The sequence below is a fragment of the Hemicordylus capensis genome, chromosome 5 (assembly GCF_027244095.1).
Source record: "Hemicordylus capensis ecotype Gifberg chromosome 5, rHemCap1.1.pri, whole genome shotgun sequence".
In the NCBI taxonomy this organism is placed as follows: Eukaryota; Metazoa; Chordata; class Lepidosauria; order Squamata; family Cordylidae; genus Hemicordylus; species Hemicordylus capensis.
In genome coordinates this window covers 117,282,954-117,307,090 of record NC_069661.1, presented here as the reverse complement: position 1 = coordinate 117,307,090, position 24,137 = coordinate 117,282,954, and the positions used below count along the sequence as shown (strand labels likewise).

Below are 24,137 nucleotides of genomic sequence, written 5' to 3'. Positions count from 1 at the left end.
GAAGACACTGATATTACATGACATATTACACAGGAACGTTCTGGTAGAGTCAGAAGTGCAGCCCCTTCTTTTGTGTCTTTTGTTGTGTCTAGAAGTCTATTCTGTAATTAAACACATTAAGTATGTGACTTAACTCTTGCATGAAATCAGTATTATTTAAAGGTTCTTCGCTTGGTCTGGACTATACGCACTCTCTTTCTAAACATGCTGCATAGCACAGTCCAGTGTGCTTCCGACTATGATTTTTAAATGCTTCTTTCAAAGGATACTGTATATTGTTGGGATGACTTTAAACCATGCATATGTAGTTGCACATACTGTTCTTAAAGATTTGGACCTTTCTTTTTCAATCTACACCTCAGAAACAAATTTATGCCCTCTGAGTCTAAGCATATTGTTCACACAAATGCAAAAATGGAGTTCCCCTACTGCAAGAAATTTTGTTTGGGGCAGTAAAGAAATGTGCTAAATAAATACATACATAAATAAATAAGAGCAAAGGCAATGCTCTGCGTGCATTCATTTTCTGGAAGAGAGTATTCCCCTTCATTTCAATGAATGGGAAACACCTTATAAGGTGCAGCTGAATAGCAGAAATTTCCTGTAGTTTGGATGCCATCTTCAAAGCATTATACCACTGAGCCAATGAAATGGAGATGGCCCCCAGAAAAGCAAGCCAAAAATGAACAGGGAAATCAATGCAGCTTTTTAAAGTGTTAGGTTAAGAAGAAGCTACTTCTAAACAAGACTTAACTAAAATAATCAGTGAAATACTCTCCCTCTTTAATTACATTATATTATAAACTGTTATTACTTCAATTAATTCAAACTGAAAAGTTAAGAATAGTCCATAGCAGAAAATAGTTTAAATTTTTTTACTGAATTGCAACTTCAGTCACTAATTTATCAATATTTTAGAAAGCACCAATTATAAGAAACGATATTAATAGAATTCTGTTTCAGAAAAGTATGTACATTCAAACACATCACCAAACTCTGAACATGACACTAGTCGTTTTCTATAAGACTTCAATATTTACAGCTCAAATCTTATGGAATGTAGAAAAACAATTCTTAATGCCATGTGCTTTATCATAGCACATATAAAATTAATACAGTATTGTTCTTGCAGTCTTATTATTGCCGAGACTTTAAAGTACTTAATTGTCCTATAGCTTTAATTAATTTCCCTATCACACTCACAACTATTAGATCATTAAGAAATATATGCTCTAAAACTACAAGAAATGTTAGTGTCCCCATAGATTACCAAAGCTACAGAGCAGATTCTTATGGTGGCTCAGGCCACTGCTCTGAACAAGCCAATCAAAAGCCCAAATTCAGGAGTGTCCCTTGAAGCATACGTAAGGTTCCAGTTTCAATTCTCAGCATCTCCAGCTAAAATATCCCAGGTATGAGGGCTGGAAAAGTTTGTGCTAAGTCTTCAGAGAACCCACTACTGATTAGGATGGACCATAACGAATTAGATAAATCAGTGATCTAACTCAACATGGGGCAACTTCATATGTACATATATATTTCTATTATACTGACTACAGTGTTAGAAAAGCACCACGAAAGCTCTGCAAGGTCAGTGGGATGCAAATGGTTTTGATTTGGTATGAAATAGATGCTATATGGATTCCAAGAAATGTTGCTATAAGTACTATATGAGGATATTCTCATGTGTAGGTAAAACCGGGCTAAAGAAAAGCAGCCTGGTTTCACCTGTGCATGAGAACCACCGGGAGCCACTTGGTTCTGGGTGGTGGCACGGTGGCAAACCCGCCTCCGGAGCCCACCTTCAAAACAAGGTTAAGAGAGCAAGCGCTCCCTTAACCTCATTTTCCCAATTGTCTGCCAGCCCTGGCTGCTTGTAGCCGGAGCTGGGAGACTGAGGGGCTCCTGGCCGGCGTTGGAGGGAACCCCACAATGCACTGCACACTTGTGCGGTGCATTATGAGAGTTCTGGGGGCCACCCAGCCCCAAACCTCCCTGCCACCAGCAATCATTTGGCGGGCAGTCTGCCTGCCCAGAAAGGTGCCAAAGATCATCTGTGGGGAGGTAGGCGTTTTAAGGCTTCCTTCCCGCTCTCCCTCAAGCCCTTTCTCTACAATCGTGAGAAAGGGCTCTATGTATTAGCAAAAATTTTCACAGTACTCAGGGGTGGTAAATGACCTTTTAGATCCTATTAGCATCCGCAAAATTGATTGGCAGGAAATTCAGCAGAGATATAACAAAGTAAATCTTTACACAGTGCATACTTGAGTTATGGAACTTGCTGTCACAAGTGCGGCAATGGCCACTAGTCCAGATGTCTTTAAAAGGGGATCAGATTAATTTGTAGATGAGAAGTCTATCAATAACTACTAGTCATTATGGCTATATTCAGATGCAATATACCTCTGAATATCCATTGCTGGGAAGCAACAGCAAGAGAGAGTTTCTTATTTAAAAGTTTCCCAGAGCTATCTACTTGGCCACTGCTGGAAGCAGAATCTGGAATAGATGGGCCTTGGTTTGATCTAGAAAAACTATTTTATGTTCACAAGTTTATCCATCTATGAGTTCAGAGACAATCCCTTTGGAGGATAGGAGGTATAATAACCCAAGACTATTCAAATTTCCACTTAGTAGTTAAAAACCCTAGTTCAGGAAATGTGGACAGGTTCCCCAAAAAGAGCTGTGCTGAGGCTGGATTGATGGTGTGTTCCCCTAATAACACAAATGACAATCAGCAAGTGGGAAGTTTTTAACCCTTCCCTGCTGATTTTCTCTGCATATGCCTCCTCCACACCTGGCTTTTTAAATAGGTTTTCTCAACCCCAGCCAGGTCTAAAACAGAAACCAAACCTAGCTGAGGGAAACACAACCAAGGAAAAGGGAATTTGTTGAGAAAAACTGGCAGGTGTTGAAAAGGGGAGGCACCTTGTAAGCACTCTCCCTTCCCCAAATTCAATTATCTTGACAAACAAGACGACTATGGGAAAAGCCAACACATGCTTCCAATAGCCAGGTCCCCATGGGATAAACACCATAATGTCTATTTTCTTAAAATATATGGATGTACTCTGTAAACCCACATAGCAAATCACATTGAATCGGCTTAGTATGAAAGTGTGCCATCACTTATATAACATAAATAATCTGTGCATAATTTATATGAATTTTTCAGAATTCTTCATATCAAATATATTCTTCGTTCAGAATCTGATTGTGGAGGAGCACATAATGACGTGTTTCATGTTATCAGGGCACATAAGGGACTCAACTTCTAAGAAGTGGAGGGATGATTCTGAGCCATGAAAGTGACTGTAGGCACACAGTCAGCAGGTATTCTGTGGGGAGGTTGGGGGAGATATAATATATCAAAGAAATAGTTTGGCTTTTTTGCTGAATTTCCCATGCTATTCTCTAGTAAGAACACCTGATCCTGCCACACACATAGTGAGCATACATAAATTAGCTTATATATAATATTTTACGTCCTGATATCAAAAGAAAATTTCACAAATATTTACACCACTAGTCCTACTCTCTTATTTCTGCAATTATGGTAGAGAAAGTTACTTCCTGGGTTGTATCCAAAGAGAGTTATTCATGACTGAGCTTTACTAAAATCATTGAGAAAAGTTGGTTATGATTATATTGAGTTCCATTAAAATTTCAAAAGGATTTTGGATACAACCCATTGACTTTAAGTAGGCAAAGCAGAGTAATATGTATTTATTAGTACAAGTAATTCATGCATTTATGGAATATATACTGAAAACAGGTTAATTAGAGATGTGATTGTGAACTGAAAAAAGTATGCTAAAGAAAACTAGCAGAATCCTTTCATTATTTATTTCTATTTCTAACATCCTAACCCAAAAAACCATGGGCACAATTCCTCAAAGTTATCCTGCACAAATTCCACTGAAATAAATGGAAGCTGTGCAACAGGATACTGCCCCATACATCAAAACTATATTTTCTTGTGTCAAATACTTGCTTTATTGTTCAGGGTGTTAAAAAATGCCATCATAATTGCACCAATGAAGTTATGCCCATAGAGTAAATCAAATGAGCCACATAACTTTTTTTTAAACTGAATGAGCAAATCAATCACACATCCGTGTTGTAAATTTATGTGCAAAAGCATTGAAGTGCTTTACTAAAAATTACAACATAGAAACACATTAACAAATTCATACAATCAGATTTAGAAATATAACAACACAAAGAGGAACAGAATTACAGTACATTTACAACACAAGACAAATACATGGAATTCATTAGAAAATATTGTAATAAATAATTCATGAATTATAGTGCAATTGATTTATGCATAAATAGAACTAATTGCCTAGAAATCAGTTATTAACAAAATCTGTCAAAAATCAAGGCAGCCACAGAGTTTTACTAAATTACTGCAACAATGGAAATACTGCAATTAAAAAAAACAAAACCCAAAACAAATACAGGTATTTGTACTGTAAACTAAAAAAAAAAATCAATTTCACTAAAGTTAATATACAATTTAATTTAATATAAAATAGTCATTAGCTACCAGAAATGGTTTAAACAACTTTACTGAGCAGTAGTTCTAAAAACAGAGGCACTGTTTTTTAATATAAAATACTTGAGAAACATTCAAATAAGTAGAAAGCAGGTAGGGCTTGCTTTCACCTTCATTAAAAAGTCTGCTGAAATATGAATTTTCAGAAACTTGTCAATTTCTAAGTAGCGACTGGTAACTGAATTTTAAAAGTACTTCAAAATTATAATTTAAACAACCTTTTAAATGAATACAGTAGGGATGGATAAGGGGAGTCTACGTATTTCCCTGCCTTTCCTCAGTTGTATAATCAAAGGTTCAGCCTATTCATTAGAAATAATTACATTTCTTTTTAAAACTTACAGGTTGAACATTATCTACAAACTATCAAAAAATATTTTAATATACTATTTCTGACCAAAAATAAATACAAGTACTAAAATGCTGAAAATTAATCATTACATACAAAACTACCACTGTTAAAGTCAATAGCAAAATGATCCCTGATTTTATGAATCCTGTCACTTTTTGGTCAGGCCACCTTTTAAATGATATTTTAAAAAAGTGTAATGTAACTTGTCTTTGATATACATCCTTGACTAAGATCTAATATTGTTTGAGAAATAAAAAAGGCTGGGATCCAAAGAGGCCTTCGCATGACAAGCAAGGCCAATTTCTCCCTAGCTGCAGCCTGCCCTGTGTTTCATAGCATATTGATCCAGAGGGTTCTTTACCCTCAGTAACAGCTCTTCATGGAGAACAGGGAGCTGCAGCAGGAAGATGGATGGAAAAGCACTGAAATGCTTGATGTGCAGTGCATGCAGCCCTTTGGATCCTGACCCATGTACTTAAGCAATGAGCTTAAGAGAGTTCACTGAATAAAATGTTCTAGAAAAAGACTATGAAATCTTTAACCTTGTTTTCTACTGGGGAAAGATACAAATTAATAATTCTAAACCTGACAAAAATATGGCTTAGTTCTTTAAAATTAAAGATGACCTTGACACCTGATATTTGATGTTCTCTTAACTTAATAAAATATTTTGTTTTAAAAGAATTTGTTTCCTAATATGTAATTGAGCTGAAAAGGATTCAGCACAGGTCTATGAGGCCAAAGAGTTGATAAGCTCATTATACAGTTTTGTTACCCTTTATTTTAAACTGTAAGTCATTCAAACTAAAAAAAAAAAAGGGGGGGGGAGCAAAAAAGGGCTAATTCCCCCTGCCAAGTTTATTATGAAATACAACCAATTGACTTGAATAGTATAAGAAGTGATTAAATGTGAATTTAGATATTATAATTCACACAGTCTAAATAAGCTAATTATACACAAAATTTAGCTAAAATGGGTTCAGAGACACAAGTGGGCAAAACAGATGAAATTTCTGGAAATTGTAAGCTTTCTCATAAAAATCTAGTTTTTCACTGAAAAAGGGCAGGGATGTCCTTATTCATATGGGTTGATAGTATACCCAAGTTACATAGTATATAAAATCAAATGGGTATGATTCTTCCCTGAATAAGTACACTACCTGCCCGCAGAGGAATTCCCACAGGTTTCAAGATAACCCTCTTGCTTTGCTTCCCCTCTCAACTGAAGTGTGCACAAGTAGCACAATGGGCTGCTATCAGGAACTGGAGGTTAGTGTGGCCTCCTATATCTCCATCAAGCTCCCCATCCAGCAGGACTGTGTTATACATAACCTTCAGAGCTTGCGTAATTTGGCTGCATAGAAGTGGGGTGGGGTGCACAAAAACCAGAACAGTGGAGAGGAGCAACAGGACTCTATGAAGCTTATGGGTACCTCTCTGGAGGGAAGCATCATATCCAATGTGAATACGTCAAAGTTTATTTAAAAACTGTAATCGAAAAGGTAACTGGTCCTCTGAGATTCTATGAAAAGCTATATATTAAAATGAACTGCCCAGCTTCCAAATAGTAAATATATAAAGAATTTCTAGTACTGAACGTTCAAAACAGTTTCACTGTTTCACATCTGTAATTCTAACAAGACCCTGAACTGCAAATTTGGTTATTAGCAAAGTGATGATATATCGGCCCACCAAAATGAAAACCTGATGTTCATTTTGATAAACTGAAAAAGTTCTGAAATGTCACAGCAGCAAATACATTACTGTTATAGTGAGGTTTTTCAATAGGAGTGTTACACAATCCTTAAATAAACGTAAGTAGTCATAACACCAACTAACTAACCAGTACATTTAAACCAAAATAACCATTCTCAAGCTCATTCTGTGCACCTTATGAACATGCTCTAGTCTGCATTCCAACTTTTGCCTTTAACCCTTACAAGTTAGCTTATTTTCCACACTAAAGGAAAACAGTTACTTTTTATGCCTTTAGTATTCCATCTTATTTAATAGTTAATCATTCTATAACTACACTAAATTTGTCAGTTTTCACAAGTATATATTTTGTAAACACCAATTTCTTGCTAAACCAACAATAAAATTATAAAACTCATTTTATACCTAACACACGCTTTTAAAAATGAAATGTTTTATATCTATATCCGATGTTTAGCTTTTAAGTATTTTCTCTTCCACAGAATATTTTTTCAACTAATACTTCACATTAGTTTCCATATTAAGAAACTAAAGCGGTCCTCTTTAATTTCCCTTGATTTGTGTATTTTCTGTTACTTGAAACTTCTGAAAATATTCCAAGAGGCATAAATGTCTTCAAAGCATTAATCATATATTTCCTTAATAAGATGGATTATTGAATGGCTAGGGTCACTCTTCATCAGTAAAAAATAATGTTTCACATGACAAATACATGTTATTCCAAACATTTTATGCTATTGACTACTAAATAAACCTGAATTTTTTCACTTATTTGTACAAGGATTATATTAAATACAAACTATCACAATTAAGTGATTGATTCTATCATTTTGTCCACAGTGAAAACCCTGAATAAAATTATTCTTCAAAAAGGCATGTATGTGGTTTCTGAACTGTAAAATTTCATGTCTTCTGTCTAAGTGAACATTTGTGTTTCTCACGTGTGTGTATATACACACACACACACACTCACGCACGCGCGCGCACACACACACACACACACACACAAGTTTCAAACAAATTAAACTACATAGGCTTGCTGCTATTTTTGCAGGTGCCAGTCCCTGAATCTGTCATATTAAACAACCCAGTGTCTGATAATCGGAGCTTCTTCTTCGGCGGAGTCTTCAGCGTTCCAGATCTTTCTTTAACTTTGTATTCTAAAGTGCTGTGAGGTACCCCATATATTCCTTGTGCTTTGGAAACACTCATTTTTCCACTCATTACCATTGCGATGGCTTCCTCCATTATTTCATGATCATACTGCCGATAGCGACCACGCTTTTTTCTTGGCTGTTTACTATCCTTACGATCCATGCCATCTTCTGTGGATTCTGAAGTGCCATCAACAATCCCATTCTTAGTATTAAGACACAAAGGAGAGAGGTCCCCATGCAAAAAGTAGGAGTCAACACTTGACTGAGTTACAGATGCAGAACATTCAATTTTGTTCTGTTTAGGGAGTATATTTTTCAATTTTTGAAGAGCCGATCCTTCTAGAACTGATGAGGTTTTGGAAACATGGTACATAACATCCAGAAGTCCAGCACTATCGGGCTGTTTGGGCACAGCATTGATTCTTAGCTGAGGAATTTTTAACTGTACAGTTGGAGCTGATGTTTCATATTGTACATTTTCATTTTTTTCTTTAAACTGAGTGACCATTCTTTGTAGAGTTAACTGGTGGAGGTAACTGGAAGCTGTTGGGAATCTTAATTCTGAGGTTTCAAGTAGACTGAGTTTACTTTTTTCTGTGCGCTCTGCTTGAGCTTTTGCCCACAAGGCTACTTTTTGCAGCACTGCACAAGTTTCTTTACTGTCTTTATAAGAATAACTGTCATTGAGATCTCGAGTTTTATTTTTAAAGGATGCAGGCTTTCCTGCTGGTAAGGCTTCTAAGTGGAGAAGTAAAGTTTTTTGAGGTATGCCATAAAGTATGCCTGCTTTATTAATGTCCAGTGCTCCGGACTGAATGTCTTTCAACGCTTTTGAGAGCAAACCATCTGCAAACTCAGCACTTCTTTCCACATAGTCCTCTCTCTGTCTGTGGAGTCTCCTGGATGGATGGAATGAAACGATGGTGAACTGATGCATGAGAGACTCTCACACAGCTATGGAAGGGAAGGGTCCACTCCTTTATTATACTCCTTGCTTAGGTAACATCACTGCTTCTGATACTTTTAAGTCTTTGAGTTGCAGTAGCTATTGATTACCATAGCAAATGCTACAGTTCTGGTAGGACAATGTGTCAAAATGATACCCCAACTTCTACAGCAGCCCTTCCAAGAACTTTAAATCCTAGCTCAGTATTTGATAACATTCTCATCTGCTTGCAATTCCCTTTTGACAGATGCTTGCAGAGCAACACTTAAAACTTTACTTTACACAATTAACATCCATTGAATGCCCCCATCCTAAAGGAGTTTTGTTAGTAGAAACGTGACGTTACCGCTAAACAAGTAATAAAAGAGTCAACCCCCTCATAGAAACTTTGTTGTAACTACTAACAGAAAACATCACAGACATCCAACTAGCTCTTTTAATTTTACAATTAATTCTTAAGTGCTATTTACATCCTAATTTCATGTGGATTTTTGCATATATATATATATATATATATATATATATATATATATATATATATATATATATGGTATATATATATATAAAAGATTTTAACACAAGTCAAGGAATAATGCTATTGGTCTGTTAGTTATTCATTTTTTGAAAACTACTTTTGCGAAAAGCACATGTGACAAGAACAGCCTGCTGTGGTTCGTGGATGGTAGGATGCCAAAATTCTAACATAATATTTTACTATTATTTCAGTTAATAACACATTTCAGCAAACTAATCATCTCATTAATAAAAGGGTATCTTAGCAGCATGCCACCACATACCAGAAGCAGAAACAAAAAGCAAGAATAACCATGAAGAGCTCTCTCTTTCTTTATGAAACAGGAAAGATAACAGCGGTTTTTAACTTCTTAGTAAATGCAGGAGTCTTTTAAACATGTAAATCTTTTCTTTTAACTCAATTGGAAGTTTCTAAGTCATTGAGAATAAATGTTCATCTATTCCCTAATTCCCTTGTTGCATTATGTAATTAAGCTTATAGTTCACTTTTAGTAACATGAACTAAAGTTTGGTGATTGTTCTGATAACTTTTCTTTAACAGAAAAAAGAAAAACACAAAATGAAACATATGAGTTATACACAAACACACAAGTATGAGTGGAAAATTCTTTGGAAAAAGCAAAATATAATTCTGTGTGTCAGCATACATTTTACAAAATAAGTTACAAAAGAAAACTGACTTCAAGCTTAAACCTTTTCCAGTTTATTATCTTTAAAACAAACCATAATAATACATCTACAACGTGCTTACCCAGACACTGAATTTTCAGAACATGATCCATCATACGCCGACTGTTCCAAGCTTGTTTTTTTTGTAGAGAGATCTAGCACTCCATCCCCTATAGTAATAATAGAGAATGTAAGGATTATTTTGAAAGGAGTTTTCCTTTTGAACTGCAAAGTTCATTTTAATGGTGCCTATGTTAGATTTTGTAAACGTTCTCCCTAATTCTAGAAATGTCAAACTACAATTATTAGGCCACTTAGTCAGGGTAGGTAAAGTGCACCAATCTGCATGCAGTCAGTATCATGGCCAGCTAGAGTTCTTAATGTTCCATTTACACAGCCTGCTCTATACATACAGCAGAATGAGGGGATAGACTGGATTGTACCACTTTTAGAACAGTACCTTTCCCCCTGCTATGCTGTTGGGAGGTGCTCTCTCATGTAAAAGTTCCCTGCAAATAAAAAACTAGCAGAGCAGGAAAAAAGGTACTGTTCTAACCTCTTTCCTGATGCATGGCTTTTCTACTCACAGCAGGCGGTGTTCAAACTAATTTTGTTTAGTTTTTCCAGCAAACTAACTTGTTTTATTTATTAAAGATTGTGAGCCCTTTGGGGCCAGGGATTCATCTTATGATTAACTAACTAACTAACTAACTAACTAACTCTATGTAAACCACTTTGGAAATATTTGTTGAATAACAGTATATAAATATTTGTTGTTGTTGTTATGCTAGCATGCTATGCACTAGCATAAGGCCATATACAAGGTCATTGGGCAAAGGCAGTAACCTCTCTTCCAGACTAGTTCCCACAGTAGTGGAAGACATTGTGCTAGTAGTAGCGCAATGTGGTGAACTAGAGAATTGTTGTGCAACACATTGCACTACCTCTTGGAGAAGTTCATATACTTTCCCGAAAAGGTTCCTCTTCTGTTTCCAAAACTGCGACGTTGCAGGGTACACGCACCTGCAAAGAGACCTTCTGTGAACATCACAGTGGGTGTTACCCATGTAGTTTTGGAACAGGGGAACATTTTAAAAAGCTGGCTGACATTCCACACCACCAAATCATGGGTGGAACTAGCATTAGGCAAGGGGAGACAGTTGTCTGGGGGCCCCAGTGCCTTGGGGGGCCCCCCAGAGGCACCTCACATGACTCCCCATTGCCCCCTGCCCAGCCCCAAGTCCCCTTAGCCACTTGCCCTGTTCGCCCTCTCTCCTGTTTGTCCTCCTGGCTGGCAATCTAAGCAGCAGGCAAGCTGCAAAGAGCTCCTTTTCTCCCCGCCTCTCAGCTGATCGGCGGGTGGGCAGGGCTTCCAGGGAGGCCTCCATGTAGGCCTCAGTGAAGCCTGAACTGGAGTAGGCTTGCAGGGAGGCCCCAAGCAAGTAAGGAAGGAGGCAGGCAGGCAGGCAGGCAGAGTGGCCCCCACAGCTCTCTGCAGCAGACCCTCTGCCCAGCCCAGCATTTGCCAGGTAGAATGTGAACTCCTTTTTGTAGTCAAACCTGCGCCCCCCACCCCTGGATATATAGAAATCTGCTTGCCATAGGGCTTTGATATGGGCGGGGGGGAGAGACTGAGAAGTCTCTGAATATTTAATTTAAAACAGCTTGGAAAATTTGCTGGCTTAAGAAACTATCTAAAAAGTCCTATAAGTGGCTTGTTTCATGGCAGAAAATTATAAAAACTTTTGGAACAAACAATATTATATTTATTTTATTCATCCATGCATTCATTTATAAATGCAGTTATGTTCAAGTTGTTTTGCAACCCAGAAGGTCTGAGTGAGAACTGTGAAGCATGTGTTGTGCTTTTATTTTATTTTTCTTGTGTGTGAACTGCTCCCCAATAACTCGCAGGGACTTCAGGGTAAATCTGGCCAACATGCGAATGCAGCACCTCCATACCAGAGGAGATGTGTGTTAAAGGGCTTTAAAAGCCTCTTTGAAAAACCTCCTGGAATAAAACTTTACTGAATTTGTTCAGAATTCTGAGAAAACATACATAGGCTCACACTGCATGGCTGAAAGTCTCCTTTGCTAATCTGCAGCAAGGGTCCCATTTTAATAATTAGTGTTTCTAGTGTGTTCTAGGCATTAAAAGTAGCACACATATATAGTACTCAATGTATATCACTATATATTGTGAAGTGTGTGTATTCAGTGAAATGTATTTCTAGGCAGCATACTTATTTTGAAATATCAGACTTAAATCCTTGAGGGCCTGGGGTGTGCGGAGGCCCTGGACTTTGAGTGGGGGGGGGCATTTTAAAATCTCGTCTCTAGGCCCACTACAACCGTGCTACGCCCCTGCACCAAATCCCAGCATTAGGGCTGCTGCTCCATGTGAAAAGTAGCCCTGGCCGTGTTGCAGAGGCAACAAGTTATACAGTGACCTAAAACAGCATGCAGGTATTTGTATCACACAATTTCCATTTGGAAACAATGGAAGTAGCACTGCAGCAGTGCCCACATGCTGTTTTAGGTCATTGTATAACTTCCTGCCTCTGCAACACCTCTGGGGCTGCCTTTCACATTGCCTGGCAAGTCCCTAATGCCAATGTTGCACTGCGCAGAATGTTGGTTGCTATTACCCATCTGCAGTCTGAAGTGGTACAGTCCATTCTATTACCTCAGGAGTCTACTACTCCATTCCCATTCCATTTTCTGGAGGAATAGACCAGACCAGGGTTTCTTAACCTTGGGCCCCCAGATGTTGTTGGACTACAACTCCCCTAATCCCCAGACATGGCCTTTGTGACTGGGGATTCTGGGAGTTGTAGTCCAACAACATCTGGGCGCCCAAGCTTAAGAAACCATGGACCAGACTAAACTGGGTGGATTGGATATAGCTATTCTGTATAAAGCCATAAAATCCAAACTTTCAACCATCTTCAAGGTACTAATGCTATCTAACCAATTATCCCTGGAATGTATGACTAAATCATCATAATTTATTGATTGGACACACAATGAGAACCATTTGTCAATTATTATATGGCAGTGGTATAGCAGTGGGTGGAATGCTTTGCATGCTATATAAGCAGCATTTACAGGTCTCTTTCACATCTGAGAACTCTCTGTTGGATAGTTTTCCAGTAAGCAATAGTGCACAAAGCTCTTTCCTGATGTGTGCTATGGCGTTCAGCTTTGGGAGAAATGCTACATTTTAAGATAATGTAAAAGCTCTTGGAAGTATATATATTGGTAAGCCAAACTTAGAGGTAGTGTAAAGGGCTCACATTGAAAAACAAGCCTTTTAAATAAAATTCTACCAGAAGATAATAAATACTAATTTATTAAATATAAGAATAATAACAATTATAAAAAATAAATATAAGCACTTCCCGAGTTACAAACATCCAGATTACAAACATTCATTCATACATACACACAAAGCTCCATAACATATTACATTAAGAAGTCTTCAACTTATTAACCACCTTCCCAGGAGTACTGAAAGGCCAGTGTGCCCTGAAAGGAAGGCATGAAAGGAGGCACCCAGGCCAGGGGGACCATAACACCAGCCCCCATAAAGACCAGCTCTGGCCTGTGAGGACTGTTGGGGCAGCCCCTCTCCCACCTTCCCAGGAGCATGGAAAGACCAGTGTGCCCTGAGAGGGAGGCAAGAAAGGATGCGCCTAGGCCAGGGAGCTCTTGTCCTCAGCTCCTGAAAAGACCAACAGCCTGAGACAAAAATTTTTAATCTTCTGTGATTTGCTTTTTTCAATATTGTAAACTGCTCTGGGTGCCTTTGTCAAGGCAGCAAGGCAGTATAAAAATGTAGTAAGTAAGTAAGCAAGTAAATAAATAAATAAATAATAAAAAAATGCCAGCTTATAAATAAAAACAAGTAGTTCCTCTTGGGAACTATATGCACTCTGAATATGAACATCTGTGTGGTACATTCTATAGGCATTTCTTGGTAACTCGCTTTATATATTTATATCTACAGATAAAGGGAGCCCTTTCTCATGAACACATGAGAGGACTACCGGGTGGGCAGCGGCGAAGGCTGCTCAAACTTACCTTCCTCACAGACAATCCATCAGTCCTTGCTGGGCATGCGGATTGTGCATTCAGATGGCCACCAGCTTCCCCTGGCAGTGTGGAGTCAGGGGCCAGGACACATTGTCCTGGCCCCTGGAAATCACATAATGCACTGTGTGAGCATGAGGTGCATTTTAGGGATCCCCCAGCACTGGCTGGGAGCCTGCTCCTGTGTCAGCACCGCCATATGATTGTTTAGCCCAGGCTAAGATGCATCATGAGATTTTCAGGGGCCAGGCTGATGCATCCTGGCCCTCAGCCCCTTGCACTGATGGGGAAAGCAAGTGGCCGCCTGAGTGTGTGAGCCATGCACCAGCAAGGATTGTCTGCGGGGAAGGTAAGTTTGAGCAGCCTTCCCCACCGTCAACCTGGTAGCCCTTTCAGGTAGTCATGAGAAAGAGGCGGGCCTCTTTGGTGGGTTTGCCGCTGAGGAGCTGCTGGCAGCTGCACGGCTGCTGGAGTTTCTTACGAGCAGCTGAGACTGGTCTTTGCTTCATTAGCCCGGTCCTGGCTGTGCGTGAGAATAGCCTCAGAGAATTTATGCAAACAGAAACTAAGGAGAGTGTCTCCCTCAGATGTTAGGTGTTTAATAACAGCCCAGGCAAATTCTAGTAAATTCCAATATGGAGGAGTCTCATCAAGGTATTTACAGTATCTTGTCAGTTATTATACATATCTGGTAAGTCACATGGTAAAATATCAAGAGGAGGGAAAAGACCTATTCTATTTTATGCAGCCATATTTAACAAATAATTCTTGATCATTAGCTTCCATTATTTGAAAAATGGCAGAAGTTCAAATTTCCAGGAGATCCCACTTGTCTCTCTGAAGGAAGTTACTGATGTTTAAGAAGAGAATTCTGAGCTCTCCCAAGAAATGTCTGTATGTTTAATATGTTTTTAAAACCAATGGGTTCAGAGAGGACATGCAGAAATTTTGTCTGTAACATAAGTTTGCCTCTACACAGAGGTCACCCCTGGAGGCCTTCCTCCAGATGCCCCCACTGGGATGATGCAGCTGATGACAGAGTAAAGAACCTTCTTGGAAAAAGCATTTCTCCCCAGGAAAGCTCTCCTGACACCAATTTTGGGCACTTTTTATTTTCCCAGGCTTTTAAATTCTTTACCATTTTTTCAGTGCTTCTTTTATTTACTGATCTTCCTTGCATTGGTTTATTACTGTTCTTTGTATTGTTTTTTGTTTCATTTTTCATGGGTTGAGATCCTGATTTCAGATGCTAGTTAAAGCAAACCAGAGTTACACAATTTTAAACGCTCTGAGGAATTTTGATTTGTTCAAAAGTGAAGCGAAAAGTTCTCATTTCCTCGTTTCATGTACAGAAAGAAAGACGGAGCACACAGAGACCTGAAGCCTGGCTCTTACACTCAGTCACAAAACCCAAGTTTGACATGGAGGATGAAGGGGTCATGACCCCTAAGCTGGACACCAGGGGCTCCTGAGGTAAAGTGGTTGTGACTCCTGAGCCTTACTCTGACTGAGAGGACTCACAGAATGAGGCAAGTTTTGAGGGGCCCTCAACCCCACCAATGTGATTGCCTGCCCAAACGGATTGATCTATGGCTCCTGATCTCCTGCTTATTTGACTATGCCTTGCTTGCTCTCACAAGGCAAAGTGTGTGTGCTTCCTGCTACACCTGACCCACCCAGGGACCCACCCACCACAACCTCTGCTAGCACATCTATGCAGTCCCTGGCTGACATTCCCTGCAGTGCAATGGAAGGAGCCTTGTTGGGACAGAAAGAGCTTCTTCTTCCTGTCCGGAAGCAGTGGAAGGTGGGGTAGGGTAATTTTCACTGCTTTCCCTTCACTCCTAAAGGGCTATTCACTTACAGGAATGTGTCCCTGAGCCCTCAATTTGCAGCTCATAGCACTTTTAGTAGAAATTCAGCCTTGAAAATGAGAGCAGGCATCTGCCCACAGGCAAACATTCATCCAACTCAACCCATGAAAAATGAACTCTGTTGAACTGCACAAGTGACATCAGAGACAGGAAGACAGGACTGGCTGCCTCCAGTCAGCTATTGGCAGTTAAAGGCAGGAGACATATAAATGTAAAAAAAGTTCTATCAGGTCCTTCAACACATGTTATCTCTGGATGGCTCAAGAAATTTAAAAATTAGAACCACCAATGAAACAAAAACACATTGAGCAACAATAAGACACAGCAGGAAAAGCCCACAAGATATAGAGCTGGTTAAGACGCCATGCAGAACTTCAGATAACAATGATAAACAACATAACTGGGCTTCAAGAGGCACACTCTCTCCTCACCTCCCCATGTGAGCAGCAACCTCCTATTTAGGTTAAAATAAGCTGAGATTAGTTGCATTGTCCAAACCAACCAATCTCTGCTTATCAACCCACTTGCTTCAGATATCCCAGGATCTTTAACTCCCTTCAGTTTTTGGGTACAGATCTCGGGTTAGCTAAAGAAAGTAGGTTAGAATAATTCAAACCTGAGCAATTCAGACAAGACCAATCTCTGATTATTTTTTAAAAAACTTTTTCTTTATTTCAAATAATAAATACAACTAAATTGCATATATAATCAAATTAAAACAACACACACACACACCCTCCCTCTTAATCTTCATATTTAAAATAGACTATTTATCTCAATACCCCCCAAAACAAACACCAAAACAAAACAAAAAAACCACCCAAAAAACCCAGATGGGGGAGCAAGAAAAAGAGGTTGACCCCCCTTCTTTTAAAAATATAATCTTCAAAATCCATATAATTCATTAAAATTAGACAAAATTGCAAAAATTTCCTCTTTTCCATTTTGTCAAAAAATTGTACAAAAGAACATCTATATATTTAATTCTCTTAGCCGGCATGCGTGTCCTGGATTTGGCGGCAGAACTCTCACAACACATTACGAGAGTTCAGGCCTTGGGGGCAAGAGTCATGGGCAAGAGAAAATGGCGGTGGCTGCAGGCCGCTGCTCGGCCTGAGGAGGTGGCGGAGGAACAGCCTGGTCTGGCCAGGCCATCCTGGGTGAGGAGGCGGAATTGGCCTTGGCTGGCCACTGGGAGGCGGCAGCAGCGGGACGGCTCAGGCGGGACTGGCCCGCTGGGAGGCAGGACAGCGGCGGGGCATCCGGGTAAGGAGGTGGCAGCGGCCTTGGCTGGCTGCTGGGAGGCGGAGGCAGCGGCGGCGGGACCGCCTGGCCGCCGGGAGCAGAAGGCAGCGGCAGGACTGCCAGGCACAGGCGAGGGGAGAGGAGGTGCCGGCGAGAGGGCAAGGGGGCGGGGGAAAGGGGGGAGGGGCAGGAGGGAGGGGGCATGAGAGAATGGGGCGGGGGGATGAAGGGCAAGAGAGAATGCGACAGGATGGGGAGGAATAGCTGGCCCCAAAGAGCGCACAGATGCTCCGTGCGAGTCAGCTAGTATGTCCATAATCCACAACTGTATATGAGGAGTAAACTTGCTCTAAGGATCTTCATACTCTAAGAATCCATTGTTCTTGATTCATAGATAAGTTCTATACTTTGGGGGCATACCCCAAAAGGACATGAACATCTTCAACAACCAAACATCACTGTACAATCATGTTAACGGTTTTATGAATTTCCAACCGAAGCAACAGGACAAGCCCAGACCATATGTGTGAGTGTTCCATCCTCTGAACTGCATTGCAAGCACTTGGGAGTCTGCTTTCCTAAACATTATTTGTGGTGTCCAATTAGGTATTAATCTTATTCTGAAGTCTAAAGAAGTATACTTTGCTGCCTTCAAGGCCACTTGCCATTGATTTAAAAGAATAGGACACTCAAGCTCCCTATTCCAGAGTGCTTGTATGTAATTAATTTTATCCATATCTCTAACATTTTGATAGAGAGAAGTTACTGATTTAGGTACATCCCCTGAATGTTCCAAATCTAGCACAGGTGAACCCCATTATCCGCAGGGGTTCATTTCTCCACTATAACTGTGGATAACAGAGCATTAAGGCAAAAGGAAAAAGGGGTTAGGTTCCTGGGGGCTGGAAAGGGGGCAAAATTTAGTGAAAAATATCCCCCCAAGGGGGGAAAGTGCCCTATCGTGCTCTGTGGGTCTCCAGCTGTCCAGGAATGCCAAACAAAGTCCCAATTCCCCATGAAAAATTATGGAAAAAATGTTTTGTTTTGTTTTTTAAATTATCTGCTCAATGGCTCCCTTTCTGAAAATGGTTGCCAGAAATTACCTCAGAGGTCATTTCCAGCCACACAACACCATGGATACGCACAATTAAACCTTTTAAAACAATCCCCCCACCCCCGGTGTATGCTAAGGTCGGGTGTCAATTACCCAACCACAGATATGTGGAACCACGGATGTCAGGTCTGTGAATGGAGAGGTCTGCCTACAATAATGATGAAGTTTCTCAGACAGCAGTTTTCTATTCCAAAAAGCCCTATTAACAAATGCTTAAGCTAAATCAACTGTCAATTAGCTGAATGAATGAATGAATGAATCAATCAATGGAGCTATCTATGGTAGTTCAAACTAAATTCTCAAACTACTAAAAGATTTAAAAAGAAAATCAGATGTAATAAGTTGACCCAATGTACATAGGAACATAGGAAGCTGCCATAGTCAGACCATTGGTCTATCTAGCTCAGTATTGTCTTCACAGACTGGCAGCAGCTTCTCCAAGGCTGCAGACAGGAATCTCTCTCAGCCCTATCTTGGAGAAACCCTGGAGGGAACTTGAAACCTTCTGCTCTTCCCAAAGCGGCTCCATCCCTTGAGGGGAATATCTTACAGTGCTCCCATTCATATGCAACCAGGGCAAACCCTGCTTAGCTAAGCGGACAAGTCATGCTTGCAACCACAAGACTAGCTCTCCTCTCTTGGGTATTAAGACTTCCGCTTATAGGAAGCTGACGCTCATGTGGGGCTTGTGGTGGGGCAGGGGGATGTACTCTCTAAGCCCAGGGACGTCACATGGAGCTCAGTTTTATCTGAGATTCTGCATGATGTCTGAACCAGCCCATAGTCAATAACTGTCTAAAAGGTATGTGAGTGGGAAAAGGTCTTTGCTATATTCACCAAACAACTTCCACTAGGGAGAGCATTCAAACAGAAAGATGCCACTGGCAAAAACGGTCTTCTCTCTAGATGCCACTCAAATCGCCTTAGAAAGTGGGACATTTGAATGATGACCACAGTGTCTAGGCAGGTTGATCTGAAGGAAGACAGTCCATGAGGTATCTAGATCCTAAGTTGTGCAGAGCTTTAAAAGGTAAGCATTAGCATTCTGGATTGTACTCAAAAACAGATCAGAAACCAGTGGAGCAATTTCAACAACATGGCTTTGGAATATGCTTCCTGCTGAAATAAGAGCATCTCCTTCTCAGTTTGTTTTCAGGAAGAACCTGAAGAACTTCCTGTTCTCTTAGGCATTTAATTAGAATTAATTTTAATAATTTTTTAAAAACCTGTTTAATAATTTTATTCTATTGCTTTTATTGTCATGTATTTTAATTTGTGACTTTTAAATATTTTAAATTTTGTACACTGCCTAGAGATATACATATCAGGTGGTATTAAAATATGATTGATAAACCAACCAACCAACCAACCAACCAGAGGACAACCCATTGCGTGGCCCCAATTAGCAGCCTAGCACCTTTATTTTGAATTAATTGCAGTCTGCAATCAAGTCTTCAATGCAGCTATTCCCCTAGATTTCTGCATTGAGGAGAGTCATCAGCAGGAATCGGATCCAGAACTTTTATTGTGCTGTGTTTGTGAGTACAAGTACAATAATCTGGCTTCCCTACTGCTTCCTTTCCCTGGCCTGATGGCTAGGTGACTGGAGCAGAAGATGGATGTTCACCCACTTTGGGACTGTTTACAAGGTTGTGGCAATTGCTTTCTCCATTAGTTACCCTGTCCAGCAACTATTCACATACATAGAAGCTTCAATCTGCAGACCAAGCAACTGTATCCCAAGAGATTCTCCATTCATTTGAAAGGAGGAGTAGAATATGCACAAGCAAAGGAATACATGTGCAATTCTTTCATTAATACATCCTTTCATTAAAATGAATAGGGCAGTCATACGTGCAAGAGATCTCTGGACTGGGACATTTACTTTTTACTCACTAATTGATTGCAAATTATTTTGTATATATGAAAGTCATTAAAAACTGATTCAGGATAGTTTTCAGATAGATAACAGATCTCTATGAAATGTATTTCCAATAACATCAAACAAACATGAATGAAAGAGATTTACCTTGCTGAGTATTTTCTTGTGTTCGATTCACAGTGAGGTCTAGAGGGCTATCCTGTTCTTCCTGAAGTGAATTTTCTGTTTGGTTCATTTGGATACCTTTATGTATCAAACTCGTTTCATATGATGAACCGTTTCTATTTTCTTGCATTTTACTACTTTTTGAAATGTATTCAATTGCAAATTGACGGATCATCTTTTTCATTAATTCCTGAGCAACTAGGGGAATGTTAGGATCACAGTTCTGAGGAAGATCTATGAGGGAAGAAAAATAGCATAATAAACATATGAAATGAAATAAAGGTGCACTTTTATTAACTTTGTCTGTAAGACTAAATGCAGTGTATTTATGAACTTGCCAGTATGCTCCACACTTATTGAAATGTAGCTATTTAATTCAACACTTACCCTGAGTACTGTCTTCTCAATAAAGTCAAAGGTTATAATTCAAAGGCCTGAGTACAAATGTACACAAGGCAACTGCACATGCAACCAAAGATTTCCCCACAGTTCCTGCTACACCTCCAGTGCTGAAGAGCCAGACCACACTTAGATGAAAAATAATCTTGTTCTTCAGTTTTGGAAATACTTGCAGCCAAAAAACCCAAATAAACAAACAAACAAACAGCAGCAGAGAAAGGCCTCAACTGCACATGCAGTTGCCATCCACAGACACCCGTGGCTCCTTTGGTCCACACCCAATGCGACTGCTTAGCCTGGCACTGGCAGAAGGTGGCAGCAGTGGTAGAAGCAGCTGTAGTTATTAAAAGCGCTGCCTTCAATTTAGCTGTCAACTGCTTTTCAAAGAGCAGTACTGAGTGAAGGATAATCCAAAGCAGCATGCATCTTCCAATGGGGTAACAAGAACTCCACTGGTAATAGGCATGCTCCCTCTTCTTTGTATGCTAGGTTAATATTTTTAGGCATTTATACCCCAACTTTCTAGGATAAAACATATTCAAAGCAGTTTAAATTATTTATTTTAAATCAAAGTGAATACAAGTAAAAGGTTTCCTGAAGCATCAACAAAGAAGCACAAGAGGATTCCACAAAGATTCTGCTCTTGTGATGCAGACCGACTCTTCTGGCCTTGCAACTGACATCTTACCCTCTGCCTACAACTGGAAGCGGTGTGCATCAATTCACACATGGCCTAACAGCCCTTAGCAGTATTCTTCGTGGCGTGGTTGGGGTGGGGGAGCAAGCTTCCTGCAGCTGCTCCTTCTCTGACCAATGGTTCTTCAGCTTGCTTTGATATAGTTCCTAGGAAATAGTGTGGACTCCCCACCACAGTAGCCCTTAGTCCCCCTGCTAATAGAAGAGGCCAAACTGCACTGAAGTCTTCAAGCAATTCTCAAGTAACTCACAATTTATTAATGGTTACATGAATTTTTCAGGAAGATTTGTGAGAAGCTGGAAAACATCTGATGGCATACTTGTGGCGCTTTCCTAAAAAACCTATTCAACACAACATTTTTCATAGTATGCCACTATGGGAGTAATTCCAGGAGATTCTTGTGGAAGAAAACACAATGATGTGGTACTGTTCAGAGACAGCCCTGTTGACAGACTACTTCAGCAAACCAAGAGCCTCATCTGAATACATAAGATTGTATTATACACTCAAATTGTTTTGAACACTAAGAAGAAACTGTGAGATTCAAAATTCCCAACATTTTAAGATTCAATTGGTCCAATGCTCTTTCTTTGACTCTGTGTCCAACAAAATGAAGTCTCATCACATAAGAAAAATCTTCCCCCCAAAAGTCTTATCTTCCCCAAACAGGTTTGCAACACAAAGGCGATATCCAGTCTACACCCTCCCCACACAACTCTGAATGAAATTAAGGATCACTGCTTTGCAAAAATAGCAGGAAATGTGTAGCTGGTAAAACTGCTGAGTGAACTGAAGATGAAGATAAGATGGAGACAATTATGTCTGGAGTTCTCATAATTTAAAGGAGAGAGAAGTACCTGTAACTGATGTTTCTCTACCCATAAAGGCTCAGTTATATACAGGTGAAACTCGGAAAATTAGAATATTGTGCAAAAGTCCATTAATTTTAGTAATGCAAATTAAAAGGTGAAACTGATATATGAGACAGACGCATTACATACAAATCGAGATAAGTCAAGCCTTAATTTGTTATAATTATGATGATCATGGCGTACAGCTCATGAAAACCCCAAATCCACAATCTCAGAAAATTAGAATATTACATGGAACCAAGAAGACAATAATAGAACAATATCGGACTTCTGAAAAGTATAAGCATGCATATGTATTCAGTACTTGGTTTGGGCCCCTTTTGCAGCAATTACTGCCTCAATCCGGCGTGGCATGGATGCTATCAGCCTGTGGCACTGATGAGGTATTATGGAAGACCAGGATGCTTCATTAGCGGCCTTCAGCAATTCTGCATTGTTTGGTCTCATGTCTCTCATCCTTCTCTTGGCAATGCCACATAGATTCTCTATGGGGTCAGGTCAGGCGAGTTTGCTGGCCAATCAAGCACAGTACACTGTATACTTTTCAGAGGTCCGATATTGTTCTGTTCTTCAATCCTTGTCTTCTTGGTTCCATGTAATATTCTAATTTTCTGAGATTGTGGATTTGGGGTTTTCATGAGCTGTACGCCATGATCATCACACCCGCACCAGCTCCTTTTCTGACTGGTGTGAATTCCTCCTGTTGATACTGCACTGGGGTTGAATAGGGCCAGCCCAGGACTGTTGCTGAAGAGTACTCAAGCTTCAACAGCTGCAAATTACAGGAGCCTCTTTTTTCCCCGTGTCAGAAGTCAAGCAATAGGGATGTGGCCAGATTTCCCATTAACTAACTTTCAGGCTAGATCTAGAGGTTCTGATTATTTAATTATTTTGTATATTTGTACACTGCCCCAGGCTCACCTCTCTGGGCAGTTTACAGTTTACAATATTAAAAAGATATAAAAACATATTTAAAAATGGCTTAAAATCACAATTCTTGTTAAAAACCTGTGTGAATAAGAGTCTTTTAAAAAGATGTCAGAGATGGGGAGTAGGGATGTGAATGAACCAAGGTTCATGGATGGTTTCCCATTTTATTTTTAACTGACCTGGCATTAACAAAGGAGCAAGGTGAGGCTCCATGGGTAGTTGCCACTCCTCCCCAAACTCAAATTGCTGGCAGGACAGCAGGAAGGGCAAACAGGTCTGATTATGGCAGACCAATTTCTGAAGTAAATGGGATCCACCAAATTCCAATGGATCTAGTCTGAAAAGGGCATAAAAGTCTTAGCATAGCCTGGGACACACCTAGATCAGGATAGGCCTTGCCTCACACGGCAAGCACAGAGGCAATTTCAGAATTTGCAGCATAGATCTACAACAAATTCTGCAGTCTACTCAATTTTTACCAGACCCGAACTCATTTGTTCCAATGTCTGTTAAACGTTTTCAGAACAGTACCCACACGTTCTGTCCATCCGTAACAAAGGGCTAGACATTTGCCCTGTTGTGAAACAAGTGTACGGCTACCCATCAGTTTCTGGGTGCCATTCATGCTGATGGCTTAACCACCACATTTTTCTGCTTCTTGATGTTTCTATATTCAAAGAAAAAGAGGCAATTTTATCTTGGCTCTGAGTTACATACACATGCTGCATTTATCCACGCATCCACAGATATATATTCAAACTGCATTTCTATAAGAAATTTTTGGACAAAAACAAGATATTTTTTTAGCAGCACTATGCCTCCACAGCATTTGTATTGTACAATGAGCTGTGCACAATATAGATGACAGCAATTTGTGCCTAGAGGGGCTTGCATTCCATGGTGGACAAAAACAGCAACCATGGGGTGAAGAC

The 24,137-nt window shown here is 39.8% G+C and overlaps 1 protein-coding gene across 8 annotated transcripts in view; it reads right to left on the bottom strand.

Annotated features, from left to right (window-relative positions):
- The window catches only part of LCORL (ligand dependent nuclear receptor corepressor like), a 142,978-nt gene that overhangs the window by 31,998 nt on the left and 86,843 nt on the right, over positions 1 to 24,137 (bottom strand). For 4 of the 8 annotated variants that reach the window (XM_053254212.1, XM_053254215.1, XM_053254219.1 and 1 more), the window contains 2 exons: positions 20,290 to 20,541; positions 10,018 to 10,105 (listed from right to left, as the gene is read on the bottom strand). In XM_053254212.1, the coding sequence (XP_053110187.1) occupies positions 10,018 to 10,105; positions 20,290 to 20,541 (340 nt within the window). Of the gene's footprint in view, positions 1 to 4,120; positions 8,686 to 10,017; positions 10,106 to 10,879; positions 10,959 to 20,289; positions 20,542 to 24,137 lie in introns of those variants that run through there. The other 4 variants (XM_053254217.1, XM_053254218.1, XM_053254216.1 and 1 more) reach the window with 3 other exon arrangements.